The sequence below is a fragment of the Corythoichthys intestinalis genome, chromosome 3, assembly GCF_030265065.1.
Source record: "Corythoichthys intestinalis isolate RoL2023-P3 chromosome 3, ASM3026506v1, whole genome shotgun sequence".
In the NCBI taxonomy this organism is placed as follows: Eukaryota; Metazoa; Chordata; class Actinopteri; order Syngnathiformes; family Syngnathidae; genus Corythoichthys; species Corythoichthys intestinalis.
Window position 1 is genome coordinate 15,398,596 of NC_080397.1, and position 18,817 is coordinate 15,417,412.

The following is an 18,817-nucleotide window of genomic DNA, read 5'->3' on the forward strand; positions in this document are numbered from 1 at the left end:
CAGGGTTCGTATGGGTCAATGAAATCCTTGAAAATGCTTGGAATTCACTGTTGTAATTTCAAGGTTTGAAAAATGCTTGCATTGTGCTTAAAGTCCTTGAAAATGCTTGGATGTTATAGGCACACAATATTTCTTAGCACGCGGTTTAAAAATATTACAGTACTGTTTTTTTCATATTTTGGCTGAGGGTGCGACTTATACTCTGGAGCGACTTACGTGTGGAATTATTAACACATTATTATATCATTTCACATGTTGTTTTGGTGTTTTGGAGTGACACTGATGGTTTGGTAAACTTGCTAGCATGTTCTTTATGCTATAGTTATCTGAATAACTCTTAATAGCTATGTTATGTTAACATACCAGCCATGTTCGCATTTCGTTGTTCATGCATCATGTCATTCATTATCATATTATACACTTATTCGGCATGTTCTCTATTGTATTTTTATTTTAAATTGCCTTTCAAGATGACATATCTGTTGTATGTGTTGGATTTTATCAAGTAAATGTACCCCAAAAATGCGATTTATACTCCGGTGCGACTTATATATGTTTTTTTCCTCTTCGTTGGGCATTTTATGGCTGGTGCGATTAATGCTCAGGTGCGACCTATAGTCCGAAAAATAAAATGAATTTACTTCATTGCTGCTACACACTCGTTCTGATGTTGATATTCCTTGGTGTTTCGTGACACAACATCGCTCCAAAGAGTACTGTGCATTGTTGTTTTCATCAAAGACGAAGATAACGAAAATATTTCGTCAACAAAAACTTTTTTAATGGCGATGATGAGACGATAATGAGTTAAAATCATGTTTTGGGATACCAAAACATAACGAGCCTTATGCCAGTTTTGGTCTGACAAGACGAAAACGAGATGAAAATGGGCAAAAGTTTCCGTCACATGTTCACAATGTGTGATATTTGATGTGTTGTTAGCCTGCATTGTAGCAGTGTCTGATTGTGTCACTGTACGACGTGCTGCCCCCCCCCCCCTCCCTCCCACTCGCCAGTGCCAGTGTCATCTCTGCTCTCTAGGTACGCACGTGAGATTTGTTTTCTTGTCTTGGCCAGAGACAATATGCAATGTTGCCCTAGCCTTTAAAGGTCTGTGCTGTACAATCATCACTAAATGTAACTTGTTGTATTAGCATAGCATTCGCGTTGGCATTTGGCTAATGCTAACGGTGAGCGTCCTCTTAAACTCTCGGACAACCTAAATGACATGGTTTCTGACGTCCAGCTGTGTATAATTAATAGAAAATAATGTAACGTTTTTCTGTTCAGTGTGTATTATCACCAAGTTGGCGTTGTCCTTGCAGACGCTACAGTATGTGCTCGTCTGTCAATGTTCAAGCAAAATAGTTGGAAACTTTTATTTATTTATCCATATTAGGAGTATTTTTAAAATTTATTTTCCAGACGAAACCATTTAATTAACGTGGACTAAAACTAGATGAAATTAGTCTTAGAGTTTTAATCAACAAAAACTAGACAGTCATTTTGAGATGACTAAAATATGACTAAGACTAATAAGTATTATTGTCCAAAAGACTAAGACGAAAATTAAAAGGGCTATCAAAAACAACACTGGTGCAGTGCATTTGAGTCCGTAATTTGGAGTTTAATGAAGCGAACAGTATACAAATAATACTTAAGTAATACTTAAAAGCATATATGTACATTTGCTGTGGTTTAGCATAATTCTTTTATCGTGCGACCAGCTCCTCTTTTTGTCATGTTTTTTTTTCGCAACCTGACACCCATTCTACCTCGTTGCTCCACTTCGTTACCGCTAGGACTCGGCCTACTCCTCTGGTTCTTGATTGACTCCAAAACAGCTCCTTATGTTATTTTAAGGAGTAGGAGAAAGCTTCAGTAGTAGTTTGGGTGAGAACGGAATAGTATTTTGGTTTTGTTGGAAACTACAGTTCCACAAAAGTGTCATTTAGTTTAGCAATTTGAAAGTGGGAGAGCCAATTGATGAGTGTCCCAAACTTCAAGGTTTCCTCTGCCGTGACTTGTGTGTTTCCATCCATCAAACAGCATGCTATCACTATGCTATCACCGCTGCTGTTGGATGTGCTCAGAGTATGCCACAATACGCTTGCAGCAGCCGGGAAGGGAACCTTCTGGGGGTATCAGAATCGGCATCTTTTAAACTAAATTTCTTGAGCCTCTGGGGTCGTATTTTGGAAGACGTTTGTGTAGTGGTGAGAAGGCACCATAAATTTGTTACAACAACATTTGGATATGTTTAAAAGGAAATGGAAAATTAGTCTTGAAAGTCCTCAAAAAGTGCTTGAACTGGATCAAAATAGGGATGGGAATTGATACGATTTATACGATTCCGATTCCATTATCGATATTGCTTAATGATTCGATTCTCTTATTGATTCTAATTTGGACTAATGGACTGTATGAGGTTCTGGGTTCAATATGTTTTATGGTTCATTCGCCTCAGGGTGTTGGTTAGAACACAAGGAGCGAAGAGTGGAGTTGGTCTTTGGCACTTTTAATCCAACTTGGCAACAGGCACAACCATATACAGGAAATGGCACTGGATATGAGCATCACTCAATGAGCAGATGAGAGCATGTGTGGAAAGATGTTGATGTATTTGTATGTGTGTGGAAGAAGACTGGAATGTGTAGGTATATATGTGGTTCTGAAAGGAAAGAAAATTATTATTGCTGATGCAATAAACGATGCAAATGGACTTTAAAGCAGTCAATAACACATACATGACTCGCACTGTATAATGAAGTCAAAGTTGCAGGGGCGCGAGTGTGCATGCACAGCCCGGAAGCACGCTGCGTGCACGTGCGTTCATCTTGGCCATAAAAGTGGCGAAAACTAAGTACTTTACACTCATATGGATGGACAACATCATAAGATGCTAAACTAACACATTCCCTCTTAACACAAATGTGCAACGCGAATATAATGTAAACAACGCTCTCCTCGACGCAGCGAGCAGCCAAAGTAACAGTAAAAACACGAAACGGTCACGCTGATAACAGCTCTAACTTAACATAAGAACTTTATGACATGAAGAGGAAATGCATACATTTGTTTATGGACGCACACAGATTAAAAGTTCCTCGCACACATTTAACAGGTGGCTGCACTCTGCTCGAAATGCGCACCTTACGCCTATTCTTGGTCCCAGAATATGCAGCGTGTGTGACGTAGAACAATAACAGGAAGTAACTGACTTGTTGCAATGGGAACAAACACATACCCAAGGAACCTTTCTAACAAGAGTATTAAAATTGCTAATAAAATAATTTCGGATTATTTTAGATGCATATATGTTGTATTTTTCTTATAGAGTATTCGACGAGGAATACGATAGACCCATTAATAGACTTTTTTGGAAAAATCACTGTTTCTTTAAGTAGTCTCATGAATAATGACCTGGCCTGTGAAAATCAATGCAAAATTACTTGGCGACGACTCTTCAGATTACGTTTGATGAGTGGTCCCTCTATGAGTAATCATGTAGTCTTACTTGCTGAATTGAACGTGCGTAACATGAGTAAGTTACGTGACGTAAATCGTGCTGGTTGGAATCTTTAAGAGAATCATTAGATAAACTGCCAAACGATTCCATGAAGGTGAAACACACAGAACCGGTTCTCTATAGGAACCGGTTCTCAATTCCCATCCCTAGTCATGAAAAAGGTGTACGAACCCTGTGAAAGAATATATTAACATGCGGTTGACTCATGAGCTGCCCAATCAGTTTGAATTGTAAGAGGCTGGCAGCGAAGGATCGCTGCTCATTAATATTCCGGAACCTCAGTTGGGGGCGCTACTCTCTTGAGACCACCCAGGTTGTGACTTTCAGTCATAACGAGAGGTCTGACATTCTCTTAATTGCTTGGATAAGTGAAGGTTGAAGAGAACCTCAGTGGGTCGACTCAGTGGTCCTGTTAGGGGTTCAGGTTGTCTCTATCATCCATTGATAGTTTCCGGTTTGGCCCCATGGGAAGTGACAGCATAACATTAGTGGTAGTCATTAAAAACGGTATTGGTGTGCATTTGAATATGGTGAGAGCATTTTTTTTTTTTTGTTTATGCATGTTTGTGTTCAAGATAACCCATAAATACTTGCAGGATATGCTTGTAATAGAAACGCAAGAGGTGATGACATTTAGGGGTAATGAGGTTGAAGGTCACAGAGGTCAGAAATGGAATTTTGCTATAACTTCATAACTTATTAGCCTTTTAACTCAAATTTACAGTGTAGGTAATATGAAGACAAAAGAGAGGGTCAAAGGTCACAGACGTCAGAAATATGGCAATGCTTTGAAATTGGGTGCTTAGGCGGAAGTCTGCTCTCAGAATGCTCCTCTTTTAGTTTAGATTGTACCATATTTTTCGGAATATGAGTCGTTTTTTAAAATGTATTTATTTATTTATTTATTTATCTATTTTTATTCATAGTGTGGCCAGGGGTGCGATTTATACTCTGGAGTGACTTGTGTAAAATAATTAACACATTGTAAATCATTTCACATGTTATTTTCACACTACACTGCAAGCGGGCACTCAAGATTTCATTGGATTGAGTGACTTAGAGTGACGCTGATGGTTTGCTGAACTTGGTAGCATGTTCTTTTTGCTATAGTTATCTGAATAACTCTTAATAGCTACTGTATGTCACGTTCTCAATTGGTTATTTATGCGTCATGTAACGATAGCATACCGTGCACTTATTCAGCCTGTTTTTCTCTATTCTATTTTTATTTTGAATTGCCTTTCAAGATGACATGGCGACTTATACTCTGGTGCGACATACTGTATTTGTTTTATTCCTCTTCATTGGGCATTTTTTTGGCTGGTGTCACTTATACTCAGGTGCAACTTATAGTCCAAATAATACGGTATGTTTTTCATAAATTGGGTTGTTTGTTATGTGCAGGATTAAAAAAGGAATACACTGAATACTGATTATTATTTCTTATTATATTTTTTTAATGTGTTCAATACTTGTTGTTATTTGATGCATACATATGCTTCTGTGGATGAAATAAGAAAAAAAAAATACTTTAATTTCAATATGTTTTAGTATACTGTTTAGTGTTTATTCATTCAAGTCACAACAAACATGTTTTTCCCATTTTAGTTATTGACATTTTGTTCACTTTCATTGATGATAATAACCTTTGTTTAAAGTCACATCTTAGGTCCTGAAATATTGCTGCCTGCAAATTTACGTTGTCATCACGCAGGTTCCCATCCCTTCCACGAGTACAGCATGCATGCGAGGTGTGCTGGAGTTCCTCTACTGTGCCATGCTGACACCTTGTCCCGACCTGGAGTCGATTGAACTCATAATGGTGGCCAACCGACTTTGTTTACCACGCCTTGTTGCGCTCACTGGTAAGGTTTTGCCGTAGTGAATGAGAAAGTAATTGCTGTCTTTTCCTAACATATTTTTATGTATGTGCGTCTTCAGAGCAGCACGCTGTCGATGAGCTCCTGCAGTTGGCAGTGAAAGGAGTTGACATTGATGGGCATGTCTTGGCCTACTTGGAGCTTGCACAGGTCTGTTTCTGATGGAATCTTTGAAAAGTTTGTTTCCATCTTTATCAGTGGTTCTGAAACATTTGACAGCAAGTCCTTGGCTGTCCTCGTAACACTTGCAATGAGCTACCAAGCGTATTGGATTGGACGTCTAGCATCGTCACTGGCAGCAAATGAGTTCAAATACAATAGTGTAGTAGGTAGAGGTTTGAGTTATATATACAGTATATATATTTATATATAAGCCACAGTTTACGCTGCAGTTCGATTTTAAAACAAATAAATTAAGTTGTAGCGTACTTAAGGATTAAGTTAAATGGTATTAAACATTGAGACTGTTCCTAAGTATGTGGAAAAACTGTTTTGAAACATTAAATTATAATCTTTTGTAGTTTAAGTTGATAACACTGAACTGTATTTTAGTGTTTAAAAAAGGTTGTTTGAACACATCATTAAATTAATCACTGGTATATCAGGTGTCAAACTCATGGCCTGGGGTTAGATTCATCTTTGTGGCACATGAAAGTAAATAAAATTATAAATGATAATAATTATTTATATGTTTTTTCTGTAAAATGAATTTTAAGTCAAAGACATTTTACTGGCTTTTTTAATTAGGAGAAAATGTATTTTTAATAAATTTTTTATATTAAACAAAAACAAAACAAAAAAATGCTAAAATAAAGAAAATATTCACCTTTTGCCTCTTTGGTTTTAATTTAAAAATGTAAATTAAAATTTTTGAAAAAAATAAATAATTTTTTTTTTTTTTCCATATTTCAATTCTTATACCAAAAAGTAATATTATAATTACTGTTGGCAGCCCTCTTTTGCTGATTGTTCTTTTGGAATTAAAAATGTGAATTGGTTGCCATTGACCGCCATAGACGTCCAATCTGTTTGAAGTGGGAGGGATGGCAGCAGATGAACGAATGCTGTAATATTGCCATGTTGTGAGTAGGCATGCGCCGGTATGAGATTTTGACGGTATGATAACCTTAAGCAAAAATACGGCGGTTTCACGGTATCACGGTATTGCAAATATTGCTCTAAAATGTGTTATTTAGAAATGTATCGGTTAAAAAAATTCCATTGAACATGATTTTTTAAAAAATGTTTACAACATTATTTGCAAATTGGAACATCAACATGAATATAATGTTAAAGCAAATAAATTAAAAACTGCCACAGTTCAAGTTGCTAAACATTAGAACAAAATGTTTTTACGTTCCATAAAAAAGTAAAAACACTTATAAAAAAAAAAAATTAAATATTGCAGGCACTTCACTAACTTTAAAGCTCCATCTCAACACTTACTTATTTTCTACATAGTTTTCTCTCAGTCAAGTTATGATGCAGGAATGTGAGTATGTTTACCTCTTCTGGGTTAATACACCACTACTATTAATATTAATTAGTTGAATACAGAGACGGAGCGTGTGTGTATGACTCGTATCATTATTTACCCATTATACAACCCCACACACACCTTCTCTCAAAAAAGGAAGTCACCAGAGAGAAAAAATACAAAAGGCTCTTGTACTGACTGATCCCTGTTCCCAGTCTAGTACTGGAAGATAGTTAGGGGATTGTAGTGATGACGTGCGCTCAGTGCAGTTGGAGACGCGAAGCAAACACCAGCGAGTCCATTTCTCAGTTCCAATAAGTTTATTCTGGTGGCGTTTAATAAGTTAACTCAAAAGCACTTTCTCCAAATAAAAGTAACAAACCAAAAGACTCAAAACGTATTCACAAAAGAACAAACAAAATGAGTAATTTCCATTCCTGCACGCTGCACTAAGACACAGTCAAAAACTGTTTGCCCTCCTAACTGCCAACCCCTGTGACATGATTAGCTGTCATTTTAAGCATACCTGGGCTGATTCGAGGTCAGTGGAAAGACGCGATTGACAGCCTCTAGTGGCGAGGAGTACAATTACATATAATAGGACAAATCAGGAATATGGCTCTTACAGCTCTATTATTAAAATGTTATTGTGAACAGATGTTTACAGTGGCGGAAGACTTTACAGTACGCTTATAGTGAAGATAGCGAGGAAACAAGTTAGCCATCCTGGCATGCTAACGAGCCACGTTAATAGCCTTGTTAACAAGCTAGTATTTATAGTAGTTATTTGTTTTACCATCACTAGACACACATGGTGTCTAGATGGTGGGAAACGTTCATGACAGCGTTTACTTACCTTAGATTTTGTGTAAAGTGTTGAATGAGGTCACATAAATGTGAAATAATGTTGCAAGTGTTGCCTGCACGTCGGATGTCCTTCCCCCTCTATGCCACAGCCGTCTTTTTCTTTTCGGTAGCCGAAATAGTAATACCATACAAGCGTCTTTTTTGAGGGGGGGGATCTCGGGTGTAGAGTCACCAACACAGGACAGAGCAGCAACTGGAGGGGGATGCCGCTCCAAGCCATTTCTCACTGCATTTTTGGGACATAAAAAATAGCTAATATAGTTCTACGATATGACGGAAAATTTTCGTGGTTTTGAAACCGTGACGTTTTCATACCACGGTAAACCTTGAAACCGGTAACCGGCACATGCCAAATTGTGAGATGGTGTCTCCCTTAGCGCACTGCCTGCCATTGACAGCGCTAGACATCCAATTCTTTTTGACCTGGATTGGACGTGTAGCCCCGTCAATAGCAGCCAGCTAAACCAGAGCATTCAGTTTTTTGTGGGCATTTACAGGTAACTTCCTGTTCATTTTAGGGGATTTACAGGTTACTTCCTTTTGATTTTGAGTCAATTCCTATTCATTTGGAGCAGTGTTGTTTTTGTCAACGAGGACTATAACAAAAATATTTCGTTGACGAACAATTTTTTCATGACTGTGACAAGACAATAACGAGCTAAAAACGTGCTTTGGGAGACGAAAACTTAACGACACACGAATGTGTCATGCTGTGCTCCCCCCCAACTCACCCGCTAGTCTAGTGCCCTCCCCAGTCTCCCCATTGCTTGTTTCTAGACACACACGGTAAGCTTTGTCTTATCTTGGTAAGAGAGAAAATGCAATGTTGCTTTAGCCTTTAAAGGTTTGTGCTGCTGAGTGCTAAATGTAACTCATAGCATTAGCATAGTATTCACGTTCGCATTAGCATTAGGCCGTTGCTAACGGCGAGCGTCCTCCTAAACACTCGGACAACTTTTTTTACATGCAGTTCGTGGCGTCCAGGTAGGTATTACTAATTGAAAATAATGTAGCCTACTGTTTTCCCGAGAGTGTGTATTATCAAGTGATAGATTTATAGATGATTGTAGATGCTAAAATATGTGCTAGTCTGTCAGTGTTCATTTCATCAAGTTTTTCGTATTTATTGTTGGAGTGAAACTTTCAAATTTTACAGACGAAAATTTTGAGTAAATGTCAACAAAAACTCAAACACATTTTGAAATGACTAAAATATGACTAAGACTTAATAAGTATTATAGTCCAAAACACTAAGACTAAAACGAAAATTAAAAGGGCTGCCAAAAACAACAGTGATTTGGAGACATGTTTGAGTCACTTCCTTTTCAGTAACCTAAAATCGACTGGAAGTGACCTGTAAATGCCCCAAAATCAACAGGAAGTGACCCGTAAATGCCCCCCCCCCCAAAAAAAAAAACAAATGACGGAAAATCAACAGAAAATGACGTCAAATTGCCCTAGTTAGTTAACTCTTAATGCCTGGCATTGGCTGCCATTGATGGCCATAGACGTCCAATCCATTTGATATCAGAATGAACGCTGCCAACCCACCCACTTCAGATGGATTAGACGTCTACTCGTGATAAACTCACAGCAGAAGGGTGATAGCTTGTTTTTCTGTTTATTAGTTGCTTTGTAGAATATCCTAAAACGATCATCGTTATCGTGAGCCTTGTATCGCAAATTGTGAGGTATCCAGATGTTCCCACCCCTACTTTGAAATCCACTGTTCTATATCATCTTTCTCTTCTTTCAGTTCCACAACGCCAAGCAGCTATCAGCCTGGTGTCTCCATCACATCTGCACTAACTATAACAGCATCTGCCGCAAGTTTCCCAAAGACATGAAGGCCATGTCTTCAGGTAGAACCAATCTTTGAAGGCTTACGTTGCGTAGAGTCTAATGTCTCCTTTTCGTCGTGCAGAGAACCAGAGGCACTTTGAGAAGCAGCGCTGGCCTCCCGTATGGTTCCTGAAAGAGGAGGATCGCTATTTGCGTTCGCAGAAAGAGCGCGAACACGAAGAGGAGATCTTGCGCAAGCAGCACACCAAGAGAGGCTGGTGCTTCTGGAGACAACCGTCCTCCTCGCCGCACGTCTCCTAGGCGTCCCGCTTGGAGCCGAATTTTTCTCTCTCTCCATGTAGGCCCACTCAATGTTAAGAGGGAATGTACTGTATTGTGCCTGGTTTTAAGTGCAATCGCGCCTAGGCAATGAAGTACTTCCCTGAGGCCATGAGGGCCATGGGGGGCCTCCCCTACCCAAACTTCCCGTCCATTGAGTGATCGGACTGGGAGTAAGGGCTGTCAATCTCTCCTGGTCTTCACTTTTGTTTTTTTTGTTAGACTCGGAAGTGTCAAGCGGGGTTTCACTTCTGCCTTCACTTCCACACAGACTGTTAGCACCTGTCTACAACCAGCACTGGGTATCCAGGAAATGACACCATGTAACTGTAAGTATTTTGATAAAAGTTTTTTGTAAATCCCTTCACCTTTTTACATCCGAGGAAGTGTCCGTGATTGTTTTGACTGTTACACCGGAGCACATCTTTGAATAGGAGACATCTAGTCTGTCTCCAACCCCCCCCAAAAAGCTAAAAAGCTCACCTCGCCAAACTGCACTTCGGAAACTTTCCAAGCGACCACTCGAAAGCATTGATAGGGATACAGAGCCTTACTTGACGCCTCTTCACGGAGGAATGACAACTACAGTGTTAAACAAAAAGTATCTGTAATGCCCATCACCACCACTAGGCTGCATGGAAGCGCCTCAGCAAGCCTGCCTTTACACCACTGCACCACTGGGGGCAGCACTGCTCAGGATCCCGCCACTACAGTATACACGCTAACACTTTTTCTGCCTGTGACTTGTACGTTTCTTGTCTCTAGTATTTTCAAAGGAGTATTAGGGCCACATTGAACAAGTACACTGTAAAAAAAAAAAAGTTGGGCTAAGCTTAAAAAAAATCAGTTCAACCAATTTCACTTGAATATTCTAATTTTTGTAAATTGGACTTCATTCAAAGTTCATTTATATTTGCGTTACATGTAATGCAGAAGCTACCATCTATATTATTCCTTTTTTTTCCAATGGTGTTTCTTCCCAGCCAAAAAACTTTTCGACTACCGACACCATTTATACACCAAAACGACCACCAAACGACGGTCCCTTTCGTTTGACACCCCAAAAATGACCACATTTTTTGGGGGGTAAAAACTGTAATTTGAAAAAAAAGGTGTCCAAATCATACACAAAAAAATTCAGGACACTAAGGAGCACAAAAGTTCTGTACAGTTTTTGCTAAAAACGTACGGTTCGGGCCAAATTTGCCCCAAAAAATACCCATTCATTTTTAACGAGCCAAGTTTCCCCATCATTTCCAATAGCTCTATTCGTCATTCATTTCAATACCACGAAAACTGCCATTCACTCCTATTGATTTCAAACCCAAATGACCCAAAATCATCAGGAAGTGACCCCAAAATGCCCCCTAATCAACAGGAATCACCCAATATGAACAGGAAGTGAATCAGAAATGTCCCCAAATTAATAGGAAGTGACACTGAAATGCCCCAAAATCAACGGGAAGTGACCAATATGAACCAGAAGAAACCCTGAAATGCCCCAAAATCAACAAGTGACCCGGTAGCTACAGGAAGTGACCCTGGAAGTACTCAAAATCAACAGGAAATAACTCTAAAATGCATTAAAATCAACAGGAAGTGACCCAAAATGAACAGGAAGCGACACTGAAATGCCCCAAAATCGATAAAAAGTGACCTGATAGCTGCAGGAAGTGACCTTGGAATGCTTCAAAACCAACAAAACGTGACCCTGAAATCCCTTAAAATCAACAGGAAGTGACCCAATATGAACAGGGAGTGACTCTGAAATGCTTCCAAATCAAAAGGAAGTGATACTGAAATGCCCCCAAACTAACAGGAAGTGATCTGATAGCTACAGGAAGTCTGAGACTCCTCAAAATCAACAGGAAGTGCCAACCATCACAGTGAAGCTACCATCACAATTTCTTCTATTTTCTTCTCTATTTTCTCTCGTTCCTATTTTTGTCACTAACTCCATTTATGTCCACTGCACGTCTTTTACATCCATTTAAAAGTAACATGATTTGCCGGATGACACTTAACGACACCTGTCATGTGCATTTGTCAATGCTCATGACCGTGTCATGTCATAATTATGACTGTCTAATAAAGTGTTACCAATGTATTACTTCATTCCCCTCTTAGGTATTACCACTATTTTAGTTATTGTTTTCATCATGGCCCGAGTACTCCTTTGTAGCTATGTAATGTGAGGAGTGTTCAAAGGAGCACATGCAACATAATATGGAGTGCATTTATGAACTTTGTTCACCTCACTTGGAATACCAAAGCTGTGATTCTCTTTCTTCCTCACTTTTCATCATTTTTTGCTTCCCTTGCTGCAAAGAGGGTGCTGCGACAGTCGAGCGCTTTGGAGTACAAGGCACGTGATGGCGTTTGGAAAAATATTCACTTTGCCTTCCGAATCCAAAATGGTGCTGAAGTCACATGTATAAACTAGTTTTCAGTTTCCAGTGTTTTTTTTTTTTTTTTGCAATGAAAGGTGCAGAAATCTGTTAAGGAGACCTTTTAGTTCAACGTGTATGGAAATATAATATTGATTTTTTTTTTAGAATGGGTAGCGTTCCGATTCGACGCAGCAAATTGGAAGATTTGATTTGTTGGGCTTTCCTGGTAGACTTGCTCATTTTTTCCCTTGAGATTTGAAGGTTTGGCGATACGATGGTGACCCAAAGAGCTGTGAATTTAACTGATTCTGATGGCTACTATTTGTCTTATTAATTATTGATACGGCCCGATTAGCCTCTTCTCTCAGTCCATGTGCCTTACAGCAGACAAAACAAGTCATCATTTTTGGGTGCAGGTCAGCCCACGCTAGAAACAGAACTTGTTTTTTCCAAGTAGACTTTGACTTTGAATTAATCTTTTATGTGATGTGTCCATATGGCCTCAGATTATTGTTTTTATGTGGATTATTTGGGTGGAGAAAGACTCGCACCTTGCACAGAAGGCCATGCTTAGAGGGAAAAAAAGGTTGAATACTGTATAAGTAGATTTAAAAAACGAACTCTTAACTGTTTCACAACCATAGACGGCGATAGACGTCCAATCCCAGTCAAAATGGATTGGATGCCTATTAGGGGTGTGAAAAGGTGATATGTTGCGATAACTTTTTCTGCTTGAACATTCTGATTGTGAGCCAAATGTGAGCTTTCACTGAACTGGTATTATATTACTGAATTTACTCACAAAGGAAGGACAGATTAATCACGCCATTTCCCGGCTGTGAAACAATGACCACACAGTGAAAATATGGAGCATCGATGCAAATTTCACTATTTCCCATTAGGTTTGCGACAATATATCGAAAATGTGATATATCGCCCAAAAGGTTATCGATATGCCCCCGCCAAGAATCAATATATCTTTTAAGGCCGGGGTCTGCAACCCTGGTCCTAAAGAGCTGCTACCCAGCTTGTTTTCCATGTCTCCCTCGTTTAACACACCTGAAAAAAATGATCAGCTCATCAGCAAGCTCTGCAGGAGCCTTATAACGATCCTGATTATTTGATTCAGGTGTGTTAAAGGAGGGACACATGGAAAGCAAGCTGGAGAGCAGCTCCCGAGGACCAGGGTTGCAGACCCCTGATTTATGTTAGCCTGGTACTCCAGACTCACCGCTGCTTGAGTCTGGCCACCATTAAGCGGATAAAATTTCCAGGGCAGAGCAAGCCACAGCAAACAGACAGCGGAGTTGACCAATCTGCGACGGGCGGATGTGACGTTAGAAACGCGACCAGGGACTTGCGCGCAGAAGTAAACATACAAGGACAGCGGAGTTTATGGCTAGCGCGAGACAGACTGTTGTCAATGACTTGTGTCGATGTGTTTTTGGTAATTTAAAACTGATTTTACCGTGGATTGGAACATCTTCTCGGCTCTCCTGTTCGCCATCTGTGTTGTTGTGGAAACGACTTCCGATGCGGAAGAGTGAGGTTGTTCGTTAAGAACACGTCACGCAAATAAACAAATCTGATTTGACGATTGATTTTGTACTTGCTCGAGAGGGCGTTAATGGGCTGGATCCCAGACTATTCTCTCAGTGTTTGAAAAATACAGGGAGAACAGTCTGGCCTTGCCAGACAAGATTTATGGTGTCACTGTTTTTCCAATTTTCCATTAGAATACGTTAGCTCACTGGCTGCTATAGACGGCGCTAGACATCCAATTAATTCTGACTGGACTAGACGTCTAGACGTCTTTAATGGGCATTTACAGGTCACTTCCTGTTCATTTTAGGGCATTTGCAGGTTGATTTTGAGTCACTTCCTATTCATTTGGGGACATTCTCAAGTCACTTTTCAATAACGCAAAATCAACAGGAATTGTCCCATAAATGCCCCAAAAGCAGTGTTGTTTTTGGCAGCCATTTTAATTTTCGTCTTAGTCTTTTGGACGAAAATACTTTTAGTCTGAGTGATATTTTAGTCATTTGTCTTCGTCTAGTTTTAGTCAACCAAAACACAGACAAATTTCGTCTAGTTTTAGTCGACAATTCTCCAAATGTTTTTTTCTATAATCTTCAAAAGTTTTAGTCAATGAATAGATGAACAAATAAAAGGTTTCCAACAATATTGAATGAACATGACAAGCGAGCACATAACTGTCTACAAGGACATTACCATTTTCATGATGATAATACACAGCAGGAAAACAGCACATTATTTGCAATAACATATTGGCCTTTGCAAGGAAAAGCCCCAGATATTTAATTAAACTCACCGGGGCACTGTATGTAAAATGTTTTCCAAGAGTTTAAGAAGATACCAATTCACCGTGCTAAATGCTAATGCGAACGCTATGCTAACGCCACAACTTAGTTTAGTGTGTGATGATCACTCAGCACACACCTTTAAAGGCTAAAGCAACATTGAATATCCAAGATAAGAAAACAACTTACCAAGCACCAGCTGATGTGTTTCATAAAACGAGCCTGGAATGTGGAGGAGGGAGGAGAGCGCAGCACGTCACATGGGTGACATGACCAAACGCTGCTAAATGCGTTCTTACTACACATACAATTAGAAATATAAAACATTGTAAATTTGACAGAACTTGGTGAATTTTCATCTCGTTTTCGTGCCTTCAGACGAAAACTAGCATCCATCTCCTTATGTTTTAGTCTCCCAAGACACGTTTCCAGCGCGTCATCGTCATGAAAAAATTGTTCGTTGACGAAATATTTTTGTTATCGTCATCGTTGACAAAAACAACACTGCCCAAAAGGAAAAGGAAGTGACCAAAAATCAACTGGAAATTACATGAAATGCCTCAGTAACGCAAAATCAATAGGAAGTGACCCGTAAATGCGCCAACATCACATTTTGGGTCATGTAAATATTGTGGCCTAGATGACCCAAAATTGACCCCCAATCTGTTTGAAATGGGAGGGTGGCGCCACCCTCCCAGTTCAAACGGATTGCACTTCTAATAATGATAAACTAATTCCAGTTCACAGCAAAAGGATAAAAATAGCTTGTTTTCGGTTTACGACACCCCTAATGCCTATCGCCGTCAGTGGCAGACAGTGAGTTAAGACTTTTCTGTGCTTAGCTTGACTTTGATTGTAGCACTTTTTTTCACTTTTTATTATTTGAAGTTCTTTTTTTTTTTTACAGATCTCACAATACTAAGACTAATATGCAGGGACATTTTTAAAAATGCTTCAAAAACTTGGCTACTATCAGGCTTTGTATTGTATTAATGATATAATCTTGGAATTTTCTACAGTTATTAATACAGGGTGTTACTGTTTTTCAAAGGAACACTGCAGGTGATTTATGCTTAAATACGATTTTAGATGGATTGTTTTTACTAAATTTGATGAAAATTACACACTCCTTTTATAAATTTTTAATTGAGTTGCATGCAATCTTTATTGTAAGTACAATGGAGCATATTTGTTTCAGGGGGTCTAATGTCACTCAGTTATGCACATAAATTGGATGATAATAAGAGGTGCACAGATTGCATTTTTTTTTTTTTAAATGCCTGACCTGCTGATCGGGATTTTTTCTAAAGCAAAGCGTATAACTGACTATGGCAGTCAATCTTGTTTTATTGTAAAACACTGAACATTGGGAAACAAGACTGTAGTAATAGTAGTTTAAAAAGAACCATTGAAAAGTTCAAAACTTTCTTTCCAAACTATTAAATTCTGATTTCCTTGACCCAAAATTAAAATGCTATGGGAACGGCAAGGACTGTGATTGGTCAACACAAAACGTCATTTCCGCAATTGCGGTTTCAGGTCAACAGATACCAGCAACAATCCCACCATTTTTCAAATTGTTTTTGTAACGAAAAAGAAATGGACACGGTAAAGGTAATAATTGTCAATGAAGTAAAGAAATATAACCATCTTGCTCCGTCTTTGACATTAAAGAAACCAAGGAGTGCTATGTGAAGCCCCGCGAAAGCCAATGAAACCACACGATGTTGAGGATACACCCCTCTAGTGACTGGGAGGTGCACTATAGCGTAATGCGTCACTTTTACGCAGAGCTTCAAATGCTCACCATCGGCCCAAAGCAGAAGCATAGACCATGCATTATTTTTTTTTAAACCACCTTTTACTGCAGGAACAGTTTGAATGTGAGCAAATGTGAGCTTTTAATGAACAGGTATTATCTGATTGAATTCACTCACAAAAGAAAGAGTAATTAGACCATCTAGTGGCCATGTAGTGGCCCACATGCGCAGATGTAGAAAAATGTCACCAGAAAGAAGCGACAACATATGCTAGCATAATAAACATGGCGGTCTGTGGCATCGGTGTCCATGGATTTATGTTGAAACTCTTGAGCTATGGAAGTAGCGGAAAGCTTGCACATGCTTACAAATTAACGTCATCGGCGGTTGCCCGAATTTAGATTTGGGACACTTAGAGTTCAGACCGCAGCCACATTCTGGGAAAATGTGGCCCAGATTAGATTTAAAACCACAAATGGAAGTGACCTAGATCGAATTTTGAAACTGTCCACTTCTATGCGACTTGTCCCGTTCAGACCATCAAGTTCAGACCTCGAGTCGGAAAAAGACGAAAAAAAAAATCGGATTTGTACATTAAGACCTGCAATATGAACCTAGCCTACGTCTTTTATTTTAGTCGTAATACTTTTTACTGCTGGAACAGTTTGACTGTGAGCTGTTATTGAACAAGTATTATCCAACTCACTCACAAAGGAAAGACGGAGCAATGAGGCCATCTAGCTGGCGCAAAATGCTACATGGAACACCAATAAAATTCTTTTTCCTTCCCACATAAACATAGCAGCAGACATTAAAATCAGAAACATTACTAATCCGAGTTGGGATTTATGTACACCGCCCTCTAGTGGTGGCCGCCCATACTGAGGTGTTTACACACCTCACAGTCAATGTAAACAGTACCATTAGCTGCTGCTGGTAGTGTGAATACACCTCAGCAATCGCGGACGGGGTACTTCCAGTCATTTTGCTTGAATTAGTCAATATTGGGGTGGCTAATGTATAAAAATACCCAACAAGTGCACTTATAAACTCATATTAATGACCACAATTGTCCACGACCAAATGCTAGCGTTCCATTGTGGCTAATTGACTCAAGATGCAATCGGTGGACAGGATCGGTTATACTGTATTTTTAGTGATCGACTGATCACCCAAAATTTATTAAATCGGTCCCGATCGGTCGGCCAATCAGTGCACCTTTAGTGATAATCCTGAATTGCAGGAAGAAAATATTGTGCATGCTAGTCAGCCATTAATACATTGTGAGCTGTCACAGGCCAAAGTTCTACTGTACATTGATGTCCGTTTTAGTCCTCATAATATACTCTTTACCGTCACATCGCAATCCGAAAGCAAACACGTTGTTGTGTGTCTCCCATCATGTGCCTTCAGTGAAACGTTCACACTTGTAGCCCTGTACAAGCTGGCTGACCACTAAATCCCATGCTCCAATTCAAGTTAATGAAGCCAAAAAGTTGACACATGCAGAATTAATGTTAGGGAGGGCAGCTTTATTTTTTGTTAAAGCACTAGTTTATTGTTGTTTTGTATTATCTGCTCAAGTTACGCAGTTGTGAAACACCAGCAGTTCTCTGCACTCTTTTATTAGGTGCCTGCACTTTCTATTATGTAGCCTATAATGAAACCTTTTGTGATCAATACGCTGAAGTCTTTATATTACATGCATTCTCCAATTAAGGACTGTTTTTACTTTGTCATCATGACTCCACATTCAGTATTAAACAACTATTTAGATGCAGTGTGAATAATTATACCATTAAATGCAAATTTTCGCTGTGACTTGTATAGTATGATGCTTTAATGAGTTCAGATACTTTTTATCCAAAGTTAAGTCCAGTATTTTGGAAGGAGGGTTGAGTAGAGTTGTGCACTTTGGTTTCCATGTGACTTTTATTAACCTCCATCGCGTGTATTACCATATAATAAAGAGCACACCTTCAACTACAATTAAGGGCTTTCCAGAAAAAAATAAGATTAGATAACAAAACAAGAAACAATCAGAATGTTTGCTGCTGTTTTGAAACAGTTTATAATATTTTTGAACTGCAATGATTTGTATAAAAATGTTTTTGTTTTTGCCATTACAGTATTGTTTAACATGGATTTTATTAAAACGGTTAATCTTTTGAAATGGTCTCTTGTGGTTTCTGAATGATCATGTCTTAATGCTACTGACGGGTTATACGTCCAATCCGCATCTATTCCCATAAAAGATCAGCTTTAGAGTTTTACTAGGAGCCATAACTATTGCTCATTTGTAATAATTTGGCTTTTATTACAATTGGCTTCATTTATAAAAAGAATTTAAAAAATAATTAGAATACTGTACGTAGCAAAATCTATAGAGTTGATTGTCCGGTGAAAATTATTTTGACTTCATCTGCATTGATTTGGGTGTTGTTTTAATTCTACCAGTGTTAAGATCGG

The 18,817-nt window shown here is 38.9% G+C and overlaps 1 protein-coding gene across 3 annotated transcripts in view; it reads left to right on the forward strand.

The window, feature by feature from the left end:
• Nucleotides 1-18,175, forward strand: part of rhobtb4 (Rho related BTB domain containing 4) — a 92,418-nt gene extending 74,243 nt beyond the window's left edge. For all 3 annotated transcript variants that reach the window (XM_057831164.1, XM_057831162.1, XM_057831165.1), the window contains 4 exons: nucleotides 5,244-5,394; nucleotides 5,471-5,559; nucleotides 9,510-9,615; nucleotides 9,678-18,175. In XM_057831164.1, coding sequence (XP_057687147.1) covers nucleotides 5,244-5,394; nucleotides 5,471-5,559; nucleotides 9,510-9,615; nucleotides 9,678-9,856 — 525 coding nt within the window. In that variant the 3' untranslated portion in view covers nucleotides 9,857-18,175. The remainder of the gene's footprint in view (nucleotides 1-5,243; nucleotides 5,395-5,470; nucleotides 5,560-9,509; nucleotides 9,616-9,677) is intronic.
• The last annotated feature ends 642 nt before the right edge of the window (nucleotides 18,176-18,817 follow it).